Raw genomic sequence first — 15,409 nt, forward strand, 5'->3', positions numbered from 1 at the left:
CATGGCTTGTTGTACTGTCTTAAAAATGAGACGTAATTCTTTCAAATGTAGTGAATTATTGGCTAGGGAATTTATAAAATAGGAAGAGAATGTGACAACAGCTTGTGTTCAGTGGAATACCAAGTAAGTCAACTTCAGTTGAATTTCTGCTATTCCGTTGGACATTTCCTATAGTAAGCGGCGACTAGGTCTCTTCTATATTACAAGTCCACCTACGTTGTGACCTCAAACGTTTTCGTACATTTCGGTGTCACCTTCTATACTTTTGCCACACCAAGCAGTGTCCACGCATGGGTAAATTACTTCAATTATTGACTACTATTATCTCAGATTCACAATGGTTTGAATTTCAATTTTGAACAAATTTGCGTGAAACAAAGAACTTATGCACATCAAAAAGAAAAAGAAGTTGCAGTTTCAGGTTTGATTGATTTTGCTTGCAAACTTGATAAATTTCCGTGAGAAACAGAATCGTAATAGATTACAATTTGGACAAAGTGGCACCTGCTTCCTGCTTCCGAGTACGATAATTCACAACCGTTGTATTCTGCGGCACGCACGCATTCCGCTTTTCAGATGGCAGTAGCATCCAATTTTGCAATGGAAACTGAAGGAACCACACTACTCTTGTCGTTAAAGGCAGCAAAACTCCATAATAAAACGAGTTTCGATGTGGTCAAAGAATATCTCCGAGAAAGTCAAAAAGGAAAATCAATCACTCTTTTCTCTATAGCTATCCTGTCATTGAAGGCATGCATTGCTGCTTCAACTTCGGCAATCAAGTAATTCCCCGATCTGCTTGAAAATGACAACTTCCTATTAGAAGTAGCACTGACATGTCAAAAAGTACTGCAGCTGAGTGCTTTCTTGTCTTTGCTTAGTCAAACTAGATATGGACACACCGGCAGAAATAACAATAATGCCAAAAGGCTCTGTGAATATTAGCAACAAAAAGGCTTCTAAAGAGTGCCCTAACCAGTAACCACCATCATATGAAATGCTACAGAGGATACTGTTCGGTGTACTAGGAAATATACAACTAATTAAAGATGAACAAATCCGTTCCAAAGACAGAGTGGAGGAAATGAATCGATCCTGGGAATAAAACTGGGTGATGTTAATTAAAGAAGCTAATTCCTCAACCCACCGCCACTCTTAGTTCTCTCAATTCGCGGTTGACCTTTTCTTTACGAGAGAAGGAGAGTTGTTGGTTTATAAGAGAGAATAAGAGGCACTGACCTTCTTGATGGGCACCATTTAGGGTCTTTGCACCTTGCTTGTGTTTCTCATGTGGTAGAGAAAACGGCATCAAGGTTCTTTTGAAGGAGCCAGCCTCTCGGATAGACAAGTCCATGAGCTTCTAGATGAAGGTGCCAATTCAATACCCTTGAGCAACCAGGGGGGATACCTTCCATTTGGCTTTCGTCTTCAACAATTTGTTCTATGAAAGTGGTTTCCTGCAAGTAATAACTGTGAGTAAATTTCCACCTTCAACCTGATCACACAAGCCTCTATTCCCAAAGTATGAAATCAAGGATTTAAAAAAAGAAGGAATATGACACATACTTGGAAACCCTCCTTCACATTGTCCAACTGTCGAATGGGATCTGAAGTTGGTCGATGCCATTTTTTTGGATCCCATAATATAGTGCTATTGAAGGCAAAGCCAGACATATCGACGTGGAATCTTCTAAGTTGCTTACTCTTCTCATTAGTGTGCCACCCAATAACTTGACTTCCATTACACACAGGGCCCTCCAGTGTTGCTTTGCTTTTACTTTGCGCCAGCATAGCAACAGGCCAAGTGCCAAAACGACTATAAGAGGAGATCATAATGAAACAGAAGCAAATTAGAAATGAAAAGACGAAAAGGAGAACAATGAAGTGAAATCTGCAAAAACGATTGTCTCCTCCTTCAACTTATAGCCTCCAGAAACAGTCATAATCACAGTACGCTACATACATATTACCTCTCATACCAACAATAACAAATAGTAGCTCATGTCCTAGTTCAACCATTCTATTTTCACCATGCTTAGATAAGACCGAACTTCATTTGTACTTCACCAGAAGTGTGTCCGCAAGTGGATAATATATTTCTTGAATAGTTATGCTTACTTTACCATTGATAAAAAGCCCTGTAGCATCTTTCCACAACATATTCAGAAAGCATGGAAGAGTCTACTTTCTTTAAGGAAGTAGAGGATCTGGGAATAAACAATTGGATCAATTACTTCAACACTCGGGGAGAATCTTAAGTCAGGTTTACATATTCCAGAAATTCATATAAAACTAAGGCATATATCATTGCGAAAACTCAACCTTTGCAGCAGGGGCGGATTTATAGGGGAAAATATGGTCTCTTTGCAAAATTATATATTTTATGTACATATTTTCTAAAATTGGTATAATATTAACCGTTGGCATCAATGCTCCAAGAAGGTTGAATTGTGCACTTGGTTGAAGGTTGAGTTATTTACCAAGAGGAAGAGGGATCAATTCTCACTTAATATATTTTTTTCTCTTTTTTCTAGTAGTGCACCCATGTACTAGAAATCCTAGATCCGCCTCTGCTTTGCAGCAGGCCTATTAGGTGTTTCTGTTCAAGTATATGCTAAAACTGTAGATATCTTACAATTAAAGCCTGTTAGATGTTTCAAAATACAATTAAAGATATCTTACATGCATTGGCATTCTGATCATCAGTTTATTGTACCTTTCCAGCAGCACTCACTGGGCCTCACAAGGAAGGAATCAAATGAATAAGACTAAAGTATGGACAAAAAGAATCTGTAGGCCATTGCTTAGGAAATTCTCCAAGGTTTATCAAACATATTTCAGCACAATTAATAAAAGAACAGGGGCGATTAACATGTCACTACTCAATCAGATTTTATTTATTTTCTTTAATTCATAAGTTGTTAAGAAGTCTTATCAGAAGCAAAGATCATGGATTGCTGCCAGAGCAAGCAGAAAGCTTAGTTTCTCTTCAGATAATGGCATCGCTTAAGTTAGAAAGAGCAAAGGATTAAAGGTGGCATTTCGGTGTGGGTGGGTGGGTGGGGGTGGGGGGGGGGGTTTAATCATCATTAGCTTTGCCTCCTACAAAAGACAACAACAACAACTCAGTGTAATCCCACAAGTGGGTCTGAGGACCTCTTACAGAAGAGGAGTCCGCAAATATTCCAAGAGTAAGAAAACAAATTGATTGGATTCATATTGATGATAAGGATGTCCATAATAAGAATCGAAGGTGCGACGACCTTACGTCACTCCGAAAGGTTTAGAATGTGATTCCATGAGTCCAGCATGCACTATATATATGTATCTATTTTACTCTACTGAGCCGCGCTATAATCAGCCGGGTGACACCTATTGTGCAGCCATTGATCAGTTGGGTTTTACCGAGCTCCACGTGGCGGGGTACGATTCTACCGAGCCTTATGATAGCCGGTTACGTTTTTACCAAGTCCTCTTCGAGGCCGGGTACGATATGATGATGATGATACCCACAGAGGCGTATGTTTTTAAAAGTATATATATATGTATCATGCATTTCATGTCAGTCGTCCTCAGAGGCACTCAGATGTTATAGGTTGTATCTCTCTATCTCTCTTTACATTACTATTCTTATTTATGCTTTCCTGCCTTACAACTCGGTACTTTATTCGTGCTGACGTCCCTTTTGCCTAGGGACGCTGCGTTTCATGCCCGCAGGTCCCGATAGACAGGTTGACAGCCTTCCTAGTAGGCTATCAGCTCAGCGGAAGGTGTTGGCGCACTCCACTTGCTTCGGAGTTGCCTATTTGGTCAATATGCTTTGGACATGTGATGATTGAACAAAGATTCAATTGAGGAAAAAACAATAAAAACTGGAAACCTCAATTTGCTACTCATTAGACTTGTCAATGGTGGCAAAGAACCAACCATCTTATCCTCCAGAAATTATATTGTTCCTGGAAGAATTTCGTGAGCTTGTCGGGAAGAATTACTGCCGCCTGTGAGATATATTCAACAAGAGAGATGTTTACCATTTACGAATCAACCTTGGAGTACTTTGCAGGAAAAGTTAGAAACTAAACTGATGTATTTGTAACTAAACTGTTACTTGAAGTATTCGTAACCTACTTTATTACACGGTAGGTACACAAAGAATGGAGTTTAATTTTGCTCAAGGCTGAGTTTTTGCTCAGAATAACTACTTTAGCTAGGCAATTTAAAAACTCCTTTCAAGGATGTTTGCGCGCATAAACCACAATTAGAGATGATAAAGGAGCAGAAAGACCTAGCAAAAGGCGACCATTAGTAAGGTTCGGGAGAGGCGAGGCGAGGCGGGACTATACCTAACTTTAATAAAATTTATAGCTGGATGAAGGGAAGGTTGTAAGCGGAGACAAGTTAACTCCAAAACCAGTTACGTCCATTTTATGGAAAATTGTTCTAGAAACTATATTAAAATTACTTTTCCTTATACAGACAGCTTGACTAAGCGGAGAGACAAATAAGCTTCTTCTTTTTTTTGGTTAAGTAGAGAGAAAAGTAAGTTAAATTCACCTACAAATGAGAACTCTTACGTATATTTTTAATAAGAGCTCTGAATGTTGACTACGATAGCAAGCATGCCATACTAATTATGGTGATAAAATGTATGAATCTTACATTTCAAAATAACAACAAAAAGGAGGGAAATCATCAGTACAGAATGTAATTTGACTCTCAGAATAAAGATGGGAAGGATAGATGTTTCTTGTAGACTTCCTCAAAAGAAGAGAAAGTGGATGAAGGCATCACAAGTATTTTCTCTAAAGAAAGTGGATCACAAGCGACATCAATTAATCTATGTTAAGGATCGAGCAAGCAATCTTAAGTTGGAAGAGTGTTTTTGCAATGATAAGCCAGAGCTCTTCACATCCTTATCAAAAAAAAAGAAAAAACCAGAGCTCTTAACATTCTCTACTAAAAAAGGTTGAAGCACATCTGTCAAACCAAGAGGTCGAAGTACATCTCCGTCAAGCCAAGCTTTTTCTTTGGCATCAATTAAGAAAGAACAAGATCAACTTATTAAAAAAAAAAACAGGAGCATAATTCCATTAATAATGAAGATGCTGCGTTTGGTGGGCATGCCAGAGTTGAAGCCCTTCTAAAGTTAATCATCCAAAGCACATATCTTTTTCTGTCCACTTATCAGATTCACACAGACTATATTTACCAAAAGAAGGGGATTTCATCATACACTAACAAGACGGTCATTTTCTCAGCTTTTAATCTAAGGAATGACATTTTGAAAAAGAATTGAAATGATAATGAAGCCAATTGAGATCCAAAAATCGCACAATCTAAACCCAGAAGGATATCAGGAAATTTTTTTGTTAGTGAAGTCGTAATTAAATGGGAAATAGCTCCGGACTATGCACCACATCGATAAACTTAAATATCTACATAAAGCACATGACATCATCTTGAACTACAGTAACATGGCATGTTCACAGCAGGTCAAAACAAAGACAAGTCATGTAAACAAGTATGATCAATCTCAACTTACTTGATCGATCTAATGCTCTCAAACAACTCAAGGGAGTAAATATTATCATCATCCGCGAAGTAAACAATTCCATCGAGTCTATGATGTTCAATATGCTCCAAAGCAACATTCCTTTGATGCACCCCGCGGTCTTTTATATCCGTCATGTTCTTGGAACACACTAGATGCCGGTACATAACACCAGTCTTCCTCAAAATGTCTGCAGTCTCAGCAGACGCTGCATTCATCTCAACCACAATCCACAACAGAGGTGACTTCACGATCTTCAACACCTCGCTCAATCTATTAAGATAGTAAGCTTGAAGTGCCCTATTATAAGTTGGAGTCACCACAATCAACAGTTTCCTCGGTACATAATCAAACTTCCCTTTCACTTCATCCACCAAACTACCAGGTAATTTAACTGAGTTTACCACAACATTATCAGGTCTAGGGATTACAACATCTTTCATCTCCTCCTTAACATTCACTACAGATGGCTTGATCTCAAATGAAAAATCACGGCTCCTCGCATCATCAAAATCACCAAATGGTGCCATACCTAATATAAACCCTAGCAAGAAAAATATCAAACACCTATAGAACAACTTCTTCCTGGATATATAATTTTTCCGAGAATATAGTATCGAAGAGCTTTTGCCGTTTAAAATGAGCTTATGAGATGGCGATTGAACTGAAGATTGGTTTCCATTCTGATAATGCCGTTCGTGATTCGGTGATAGAGTTCTTCGGATGGAAGCCATTGATTAAGTCGCGAGAATCAACAAATAGCACAGAGAAAAATACTCCTATTACATCAACAGATACGTAAATTCGATGATCCTCTCACACTGAATCGACAAATAGCAGCGAAAATGCCAGAAGAATCAACCAGAGCTTATCATAAACAAAAAATATAGAAGATCATACCAGTGCAGAAGATTCAGTTTGAACACAAGCTTCGCGAAGCACAATTGCTTAAACCGAAACCCTAGAATCACGAACAGAACCTATTTTCTGAATCAATGTTTGATCAAATCTGGCTGATTTGGTTTAAAAAAATTGAATGAAATCTATGCTGAAAAACTGCACTTTCAGCAGAAAAGTAAGCAATTCCACGTAGCAGATTCAAGAGAATTCAGTAAAAAATGATTTAAAATTCAGGTGAAAAGGCAGCTAAGATGTTCCGATTGATAATATTTTCCGGTGGAATTAGAGATTTTGAGTGTCGGCCGAAGAAGGAGTCCAGTTGCGGCCGTAGAGGCGCGGGGGTGTAATGTCGCATCAAGTACGGTGCGCGCCAGATAAGCAGAGCTGGACGTTAGTTGTGACTAACGCGCGCCAGGTTGGTGGGCCCATTAGAAACTGACGCGTGTTTTGTTGTTGCCTGGGGAGGCAGCTTTTTTATTATTGTCGGAGAGAAACTTTAATTCACTCCCTCCATGGTGATTAGGACTTTAATTCACGGTGTTTTGGAAAAGCTATTCAACCAAAAAGTGTTAAGCCCTTTTTAGTTAAATCAATATAAAGAATAGATAAGGGGTGAGTTCTAACCAAAGATAATTAACTCTAGATTAAAGAATAATAAGTAAGAAGAGTTGAGTAAGATTAAGATTATGAACTCATTAAGATAATGGAAAAAATCTAATGTATATGATAGCTTACACTCATTCTCGGCATCGTTAATCCATAATGTAAAATAAAGAAGAAGGAAAGAAATCACCATTAATGATCACGGGGTGTATCTTTATTTATTCCATAACAATGGCTACAGAAGATGAAGAGCAAAGTTCTAAACCTTCTCTCGCCTTCGAGATGGATTCTCCTATTCCTATCCCCCGTTAGTGAATTCGTCAGAATCCCCCCTTTTTCGTTCTCTCACCTAGTATATATACTAGATATTCTCATTTACACAACGATCATTAGCAGAGTACCCAAGTCATTTAGCTGTATTACAGACTGACCCTCTGAAATGCCGTGACATCCAATTCGCCGTACAAACATTCTGAGTACACGACCTCGGCCGTGGCCGAAGTGCTTGTCGCTGTAGCGTTGTACGAATACGACTTCAGCCCAAGTGACTTTGCCGTCCCTCTTTACACAGATTCTTGTTTGGTCAGATTTCGACCCATACAGTTAGTCCCTCCGCCTGTCGGGGTCGCCCATGGGCGAGCTCGGTAGGCGGACCTTGCCAATTCAAAGGTTTTGAGAAATCTGAGCACTTTGGTTGATAAGGGAATACCCTATGGTGAGATAACGGTGTGACGTTTCGAAAGCTGCACCAAACCGTTGCATCAGTTCGAAATATCATTCATTCGTCATGCGTCATTATGGCGCACGCTCTCTGTGCATTGCATCGTTTCCCGTGCCTTTTCCATTTTCAAATATGGTGCTCGATTTTTTCGCTCAGGGTATTTATATCCCTATAAATGGGGGAAACTCTTATATTTGAATGCTGTGTTTCCCAATCGTTCAAGAGAGACTTTCGCAGCCTTTCTTCTTCTCCCTCGGTTTCTCATATTTCCCTTTCTGTTAAAAATTCTTGTGGCCGCTACCTTTTTCCTTTATCTTTCCCGATTTTCACAATCAAAGAAGAGATGGCTAGTGCATCCTCTGACCCAGAGAGAGTTGCTGGTGCCCTTGTGCCGGAAATTGATATGCCTCCACATGAAGAGGATGTAGTTACGGCGGAAGATGAGAAACCGTGGATGAGGTGGTTCCTCGCCTAGGGAAGGCAATGACTGACTTCAAAAGCCTTGCCGAGGATGAGTTTGAACTTGTTATTTCTACGATGGATGCCGCGGCGCTCACAGCATTCAAAACCAAATGGGGAATCCCTGATCACATTGAACTAGTTCCGACGGGTCGTGACATAGTGCATATACACCGCCCGGGCCACTGCGCGTTTTACGCATATCCATTTGTCATTGGATACACGCTTTCCCTTCCTTCCTTGGCGGTGGACTTCTGCCGCTTCTACGAGGTATGTCCGGTTCAACTCTCTCCGTACATATACAAGCTCTTCCTTATGCTTACCAAGTACGCGGAGCTGGCCGATCGGGGAATTTCTCTACAACACATGCTTCACCTCTTCGCTCCCCATTTTTATAGGGGCACGATGATTCACCTTCGTCACCGATGAACCAAGGGTTTGGCGGTAAAGATGGATGACAAGGCCAATCGCCGCTTTTGGGATAACTTCTTCTATGTCCGAACAGAGCATGTGGTATCGAACCCTGCGGGGTTTCCTGAGGCGTGGAATTTTCCCTTTAGGTCTTTCTTTTCTTTTATTATATATTTTATATTTTTTTTTGAAAATGGTTGTTGTTCGTCTCCCTTTAATGATTTCGTCGAGTGTTTTTTTTATTTTCGCAGCCGAGAGAGTAACTCCTTTGCAAGTTGCTAATATTCGCGATTGGGTGAGCTCGATTCTGCCCCACACGATGGGGATTCGCGAATGGGCGCCTTTTCACGAGAGGTTGTGCGCAAACCTTCCGCTGGTGAGTCAGCTTGTTTCGGCCTTAGTTGCTTTGTTCTTTGCTCCGTCTTTTTCTTTACCTTATATCTTTGTTTGGTCGAATGTCTCTCCTTGGCAGGTCGGAGAGGAGCGAGAAGGGCGAGGGCTCTTGTCCTTGCTTTCCGTCAGCCGGCTTCTTTTGCCCGGCCCGTACCAAGGGCAGCTATGGATGAGGGCGTCCAAAGTCTGGCTGTTCCGCAGACCGCGCCCACATCCGAACATGTTCGTTTGGAGGCCGCTCTTCGGTCGGACACTCCGGTCCCCACAGTCCATTCGGCGGACGAACCTTCTCTTGGTGGTGGCAAAGAGGCCCCATTGTTGATACCCAATTTTTCCCTATATATTTTTAAATATGCATAAATAACTTCAAAATAGCATATATATGCATATATAAGCATGCACAAGGTTTTATAATTTTTTTCATAATTTTAAGAGCTTAAATTGATTTATTTTCTCCCATTTTATTCATAAAATCCCCAATAATTATTTCTCAAACTATTGTTATGTTGATTTATTCATTTAATTTCTATACTTATACCAAAATGTGGTTAATATATTTTTTATGCATATTTATAACTGCATTTGGTATTTTTTTAAAGCTAAATTGCATATAATTGCAATGTTAGCCTATTTAGTGTATGATTACATTTTGTATGCGTAAAATTGGTCCATATATTTTCAAAATGATAATTACATATTTTAAATCATTTTGGCACATAAAATTATTTTTAGAAAACTATTTATTATTTATTATAAATTAAATAAGGAAAAATGGCTATATAAATTATAGCCAGATTTAGCTTTCAATTGTAGCCCAAATTGAACCCATTCCCCAGCCTAAATTCATACCCAATTAACCTGACCCAGATCCTAATTACACCTACCCGACCCAAAACCCATCAGATCCTGGCCGTTGATCTTTTAGATCAACGGCCCTCGTTTATTTTTTCCTTTTTAATTCTAAACGACCACCCTAACCCTACTCATTTCCAAACCCCTGCCGCCTTCAGATGCTCTCGACTCTTCTCTTCTCTCAACCTAACCCTAATCTCTCTTCAGACGCCGCCTCCCTCTCCGGTCATCTCCGGCGACCACCTTTCAACCCCAAGCCTCCAATGGTCCCTCCATTGCCTTGCTCATCTTCTCTGAGGCCTTCAAAGGCCTTGGGCCACGCCGACTTATATCTAGGGTTACTGTTTTGGTTGTTCATGGCTTCTCCGGTGTGATTTTGGGCAAAATCACACCATATTTGTTACGATCTTTGAAGTTTTATAGCAGGTTCTTCCGTTTCTATTTGGGTTTCCTTCGAAACCCTAACTTTCGTTTGAATCTCTTAGATCTGCGCTATTTTTAACGATTCAAGTCTGTTTCTTTCTATGCTCTACACCAACCTCTTTTAAAAAATCATCAACTTTAAGCCGTTTTTACTTTCTTTAAAGCTAGGGTTTATCGGAGTTTCTTCTACACTTGTTTAAACTGATTTTCCTTTATGTTTAAACCTCTTTCCTTGCTTATCTTGACTGATTCTATGTTCTTACTGCTTTTTTAACTCACCTATGTTAAAAGCCCTAATTTTTCTTTCTAGATTTTCTTTGTTTGGTTCTGTGTGTTAGCATGACTACTCGAATCTTGTTTAAGTTTCTGTGGTTACCTTGCCTCGAATGTGTTCTTACTGAGTCCTTAGCCTACTTATATCATCTCTGTGTGATTGTGTTCATCTTGATTGTTCAAGACTTGCCTCTTTCTGTCGATATTGCTGACCTTGCCTGTTTGCTACGTCTGTTTGTTCTTCCCTATTTATATGTTGAAGTATAGAATCATAACCCTCTCTTCATTGATTCTGATTTCCTTATTTTGATAGTTTGATTGAAAGATTTTCGTTTAAAACCCTAAAATTCTACCTTGCCTGTTTAAATTGACTGATCCCTTACCTTATTTGCTGTGGTACTTTATTTTCACTAAATCATTCCCTTAATTGAAGTTTTCTGAATTTAGTCCTAATTGACTGCCCTATGCTTACCGAACTTTGATTCTTTCCTTATTAGTCATGTACTGATTTTTCTTGCCTTATATGCTACTGGTTCTTACCGTTTGAATTAGTTCCCTTAATTAAGGAGTACTTGCCTTGATTTTCTGATTGCTTGATTCTGAGTTCCTCAATTATTATGCTACTATGATTTTTACCTTATTTGCTACCTGTTTTCAAACTATAAATACTCTAGTCTTTCATTAGCACAACACACGAACACTTGGGTTCAAAACTATCTCTCATACTAAAAATCTCTGCTCTCTCTCTTATGCTATTTGCTACTGTTCTAAGTTAGCCGGCTGCAAGCCAAGGCTAACCATTTGTGCTCTCTTGTTCCTTCATTCTGCTTACTCTCCTCTTCACTGGTATGTCCTAGTTTCAATTTAAAATTCCAACAACAACATGATTATTATATTGTTTCAGTTCTTCTTGTTTCTGGTTTGCTTCTATTTATGGTTCTGTTGTGAAACTTGAAGTTAAGAGTACATTACTAGCATATTATTACATCTCCCCCCTTCCTTAAGATTAGTATATTCCCCTTTATATGTGTTGCTGAGTATGGCTCACCAATTGTCTCTTACTTGTTGTATACTTACCATACCATATCCCACGAATCCCCTAATCCCTATCACCCCTCTATGTGGCTGTGTTCTTCATGTCTGGTTTGGTGACTGTGCCAGGGTCAGCTGTTTCTGAGCATGTCTAAACCAGTCCTAGACCTTTGCTGGGTTATGTGTGTCCCAACCCCCCTTGACCCCTGTGTGTGACTGCTGAATTTACTTGGTTTTGTGAACTAGCTGTGTATGAACCTATCCTAAAGTGTTTGGACTTTGTTAACTATTCCAATCTCTTTTTCAAACAATCTCTGTTATTTTACTGAATTACTTTCAAAAGGGCTTTTGTTAAATACAGTTTCTTACTTAAACCTTTTCAACTTGTGTCCTTCACTTTCATTCTACTCTTAGTCAATAAGTTCTGCCCCCTCTAGTATGTGTACTGCCTTGGGATCCTTTTGAGAACCCTCTGAACTCTGGCATACTGAGGCTGGCCTTTCCACACTGCACTTGTTCAATCTTTGGTTACTAAGTCTAGGTGTAAGCACTGCCCGAGATCCTTGATATCCTTAGGGAAGTTTGATACACCTAGACTCTGATTTGTCTATGGAATTGAGGCATATGAGGCCATTGGAGACTTTGGGAAATCTGGGCCTAATCGGAGGCTCCCTATAGAATAGCTTCTTGATTTTCTATTTTTACTTATGTAATTCATTGGCCTGTAATAATTTCTAAAAAAACTCTGGGGATGGATAGTGGAAAGGGAAGAGGTGACTATGCATGCTTTAGCTATTAAAAGGGTAGAAAACATGTTATTAGGTTTATATTCCTACTTGCGCAATAGAAACCATGCTTAGGACTCATTTCATGCATTAGAGATCATGTTCCCTAGGACTTACACTTACTGTTTTCAGCATGTCCATTTCACTATCATATCACTATCAAAATCCTGCGTCAAATATGTTAATAACCGGTGTTTTCTGCGATCATGTTCCTACTGCCATGCACACTTAGAGATCCTATTTTAGCACACCCTCACTCTTGCTAAACTGGTGGAGGAATCTTTCATCAAATGACCAAATCAATGAATGGAAAGAAAGGGCCGTAAAATCTAGCGAAAAGCTGGAATATCTGGAATACAGTCTGCTGCAATTGGAAGGAAAAGTGAGGAAGAGAGTCACCGACTGCCAGAACGCTGATGGATACGAAGGAGGACATTTAGCAAAGGCGTTCTTACTGATGAACCTACGCGAGCTGGAGGATTTGATCAACGAGAACATTCAACCCGAGGAAGGTCCTTCTGGGACCAAATAAGCTAGATTTATTTTTGCTTTTTCTTAAAATGTAATAAGGCCAAGTGCCAATAGTAACTCATTTTTATCATTATTTTAGTATCGTTTTGGGATTTGTCTATTCTTACATTATGAAATGAAACATATATTGCCATTAAAAGTTCTCCAAATCTGCTTGTCGCTAGGCCTACCTCGGGCACAACGAGGCTCCCAAATTAGGACGCGAATTATATTTCCGCAATATGTGTTTAAATACTGCAAACATTTCAGGATCCTCACTAACTTGCCACCTTTTGTTTTTGCTTATTTTTATTATTATTATTATTCCATCCCCTTAGGTTGGTTCGATCATACTGGCCTCATCAGCATATCACACCAGATCCAGAGGCCCTCCACCTCCTCCTCCTCCAAGCAACACAAAAGGCAAAGGAAAGACAAAGATGGACGACTTAAGTGGGATACGAAAGGAAAACGTTGAGAACGCAGAGACTTCTGACGGCTGCAGTACTTCGGCCCCGAATGACCTGGTTTTTAAGACTGGAACAAAAGATACTAGAACTGCAAGGAGAACTTGAGCAGGTCCGCAATTTGGCAAATTTGTCACTAACCCTCAATGTCCCTGATATCCACCAACAGAACGCAAAGAACCCAACACCTCCTCAAAACACACAAAACCAACAGCCACAAAATCCTACCGCACCAAATCAATACGCAACTCCACCCCAAAACATCAATCCGCTGCTAGTGCCAAACCCACCACAACAACATCATCAACCAATTCAGTACCCCCCAACCACCACTTACCACACTCCCCAAAATACACCACCACTTGTTCCCGATCCACAAAACTCCACCAATGACCACCACTATAACCAAATTCCTGGCACCCATCAGAGCAACCCCATATACGTGGAAACCATACCCCATTCTACCCAACTAATCTCCTGTACACCGGAAACCTCCGAAAAGGACCTGCTCATTAAGAACATGGCCGAAGAGCTTAAAAAGTTAACAAGCCGAGTTCAAGGTGTTGAAGGCGATAGAGGAATAGAGGGATTGAACTATGAGGAATTGTGCATACAGCCGGATGTGGAATTGCCAGAGGGGTACAAACCTCCCAAGTTCGAAATGTTCGATGGCACAGGTGATCCCAAGGTTCACCTAGGGACCTACTATGAAAAGCTTGTCGGGGTTGGAAAAGATGAAAAGATCCGAATGAAGCTCTTTCTGAGAAGCCTTACTGGGGACGCATTGTCTTGGTATATCAGCCAAAATCCCAAGAAGTGGTCAAATTGGGTAAGCATGGCGTCGGATTTCATGGACCGGTTCAGGTTCAACACAGAGAATGCACCGGATGTTTTCTACATTCAGAGTCTCAAGAAGAAACCCACTGAGACCTTTCGTGAATATGCTACCCGTTGGAGGTCGGAAGCGGCCAAGGTCAGGCCATCCTTGGATGAAGAACAGATGAATAAATTCTTCGTCAGGGCACAGGACCCGCAATATTATGAGAGGTTGATGGTTATTGAAAATCATAAATTCTCTGACATCATCAAACTCAGAGAAAGGATCGAAGAAGGGATCAAGAGCGGAATGGTAAAAACTTCGAGGCTTTGCAAGCCACGAATAAAGCACTACAGTCAGGTGGCATATCAAAGAAGAGAGATGTTGGGGAAGTAATGGTAGCTCAGGGCCTAAAATCTCCACTTGTCTATCAAACACCTCCACCCACATACCAAACACCTCCACCCACATACCAAGCATCACCACCGACATATCAACCTTCATCTCCCAGATACTCCCAACCAGCCACTGTCCATCACACCTATAATTCCCAACCATCCCACTTCCAATCACCACCAACTCGCCAAAATTATCCAAGACCAACACCCAACTTCGACCGCAAGCCACCCAGACAATACACCGCCATTGCTGAGCCCATCGACCAATTGTATGAAAGGTTAAAGGTTGCAGGTTACGTCACTCCTATTCCCGCTGTGGCACTAGAAAATCCATCCCAATGGGTCAATCCGAACAAAACTTGTGTGTACCATTCCGGTATAAAAGGGCACACCACTGCTGAGTGCCGGACATTGAAGGATAAGATCCAAACGCTAATTGACAACAAGGTCATACAAGCAAATGAGGCCTCACCTAATGTCCGCAACAATCCCCTCCCTGATCACAGAGGTGATGGTATACATGTAATAGAGACAAATGAAGAATGGGACCCTGAGGGGTTGATCGGGCTTATTCGAGAAGGCGATAACTCTAAGGTCGCAGTCACACTTACTCCTATCGTGGTTAAGACTCAGGCACCGATCGAGGTTGAGGTAACTGCATCAGATCCATTCGAGGTAAAAGTGGCTCCGCCCGCAGCCAACCCCACTCCATTTGAAGTAGAAGTGGTCACACCCTTCACTGTGACAGTATCAACCACACCCCGATTTAACTCAAAAGCACTACCCTGGGATTATGTCGCTGAGGCTCGGTGGA

At 40.6% G+C, this 15,409-nt stretch overlaps 1 protein-coding gene across 3 annotated transcripts; it reads right to left on the bottom strand.

Moving 5' to 3' along the window:
* Positions 1 to 338: 338 nt before the first annotated feature.
* On the bottom strand, positions 339 to 6,885 carry LOC109237829 (probable beta-1,4-xylosyltransferase IRX9H). Of its 3 annotated transcripts, XM_019404220.1 has the most exons (5): positions 6,452 to 6,885; positions 5,543 to 6,330; positions 1,567 to 1,816; positions 1,240 to 1,457; positions 339 to 795 (listed from the first exon to the last, which is right to left on the bottom strand). In XM_019404220.1, exons 2-4 carry the CDS (start codon positions 6,283 to 6,285, stop codon positions 1,287 to 1,289), a joined length of 1,164 nt encoding a protein of 387 aa, XP_019259765.1. In that variant the 5' UTR covers positions 6,286 to 6,330; positions 6,452 to 6,885; the 3' UTR covers positions 339 to 795; positions 1,240 to 1,286. The 3 variants fall into 3 exon arrangements, with proteins under 3 accessions (XP_019259765.1, XP_019259764.1, XP_019259762.1); XM_019404219.1 differs by having other exon boundaries at positions 339 to 816; positions 5,543 to 6,885; XM_019404217.1 differs by having other exon boundaries at positions 5,543 to 6,884.
* Positions 6,886 to 15,409: the final 8,524 nt, after the last annotated feature.

This window comes from Nicotiana attenuata, unplaced genomic scaffold (assembly GCF_001879085.1).
Source record: "Nicotiana attenuata strain UT unplaced genomic scaffold, NIATTr2, whole genome shotgun sequence".
Lineage (NCBI taxonomy): Eukaryota > Viridiplantae > Streptophyta > Magnoliopsida > Solanales > Solanaceae > Nicotiana > Nicotiana attenuata.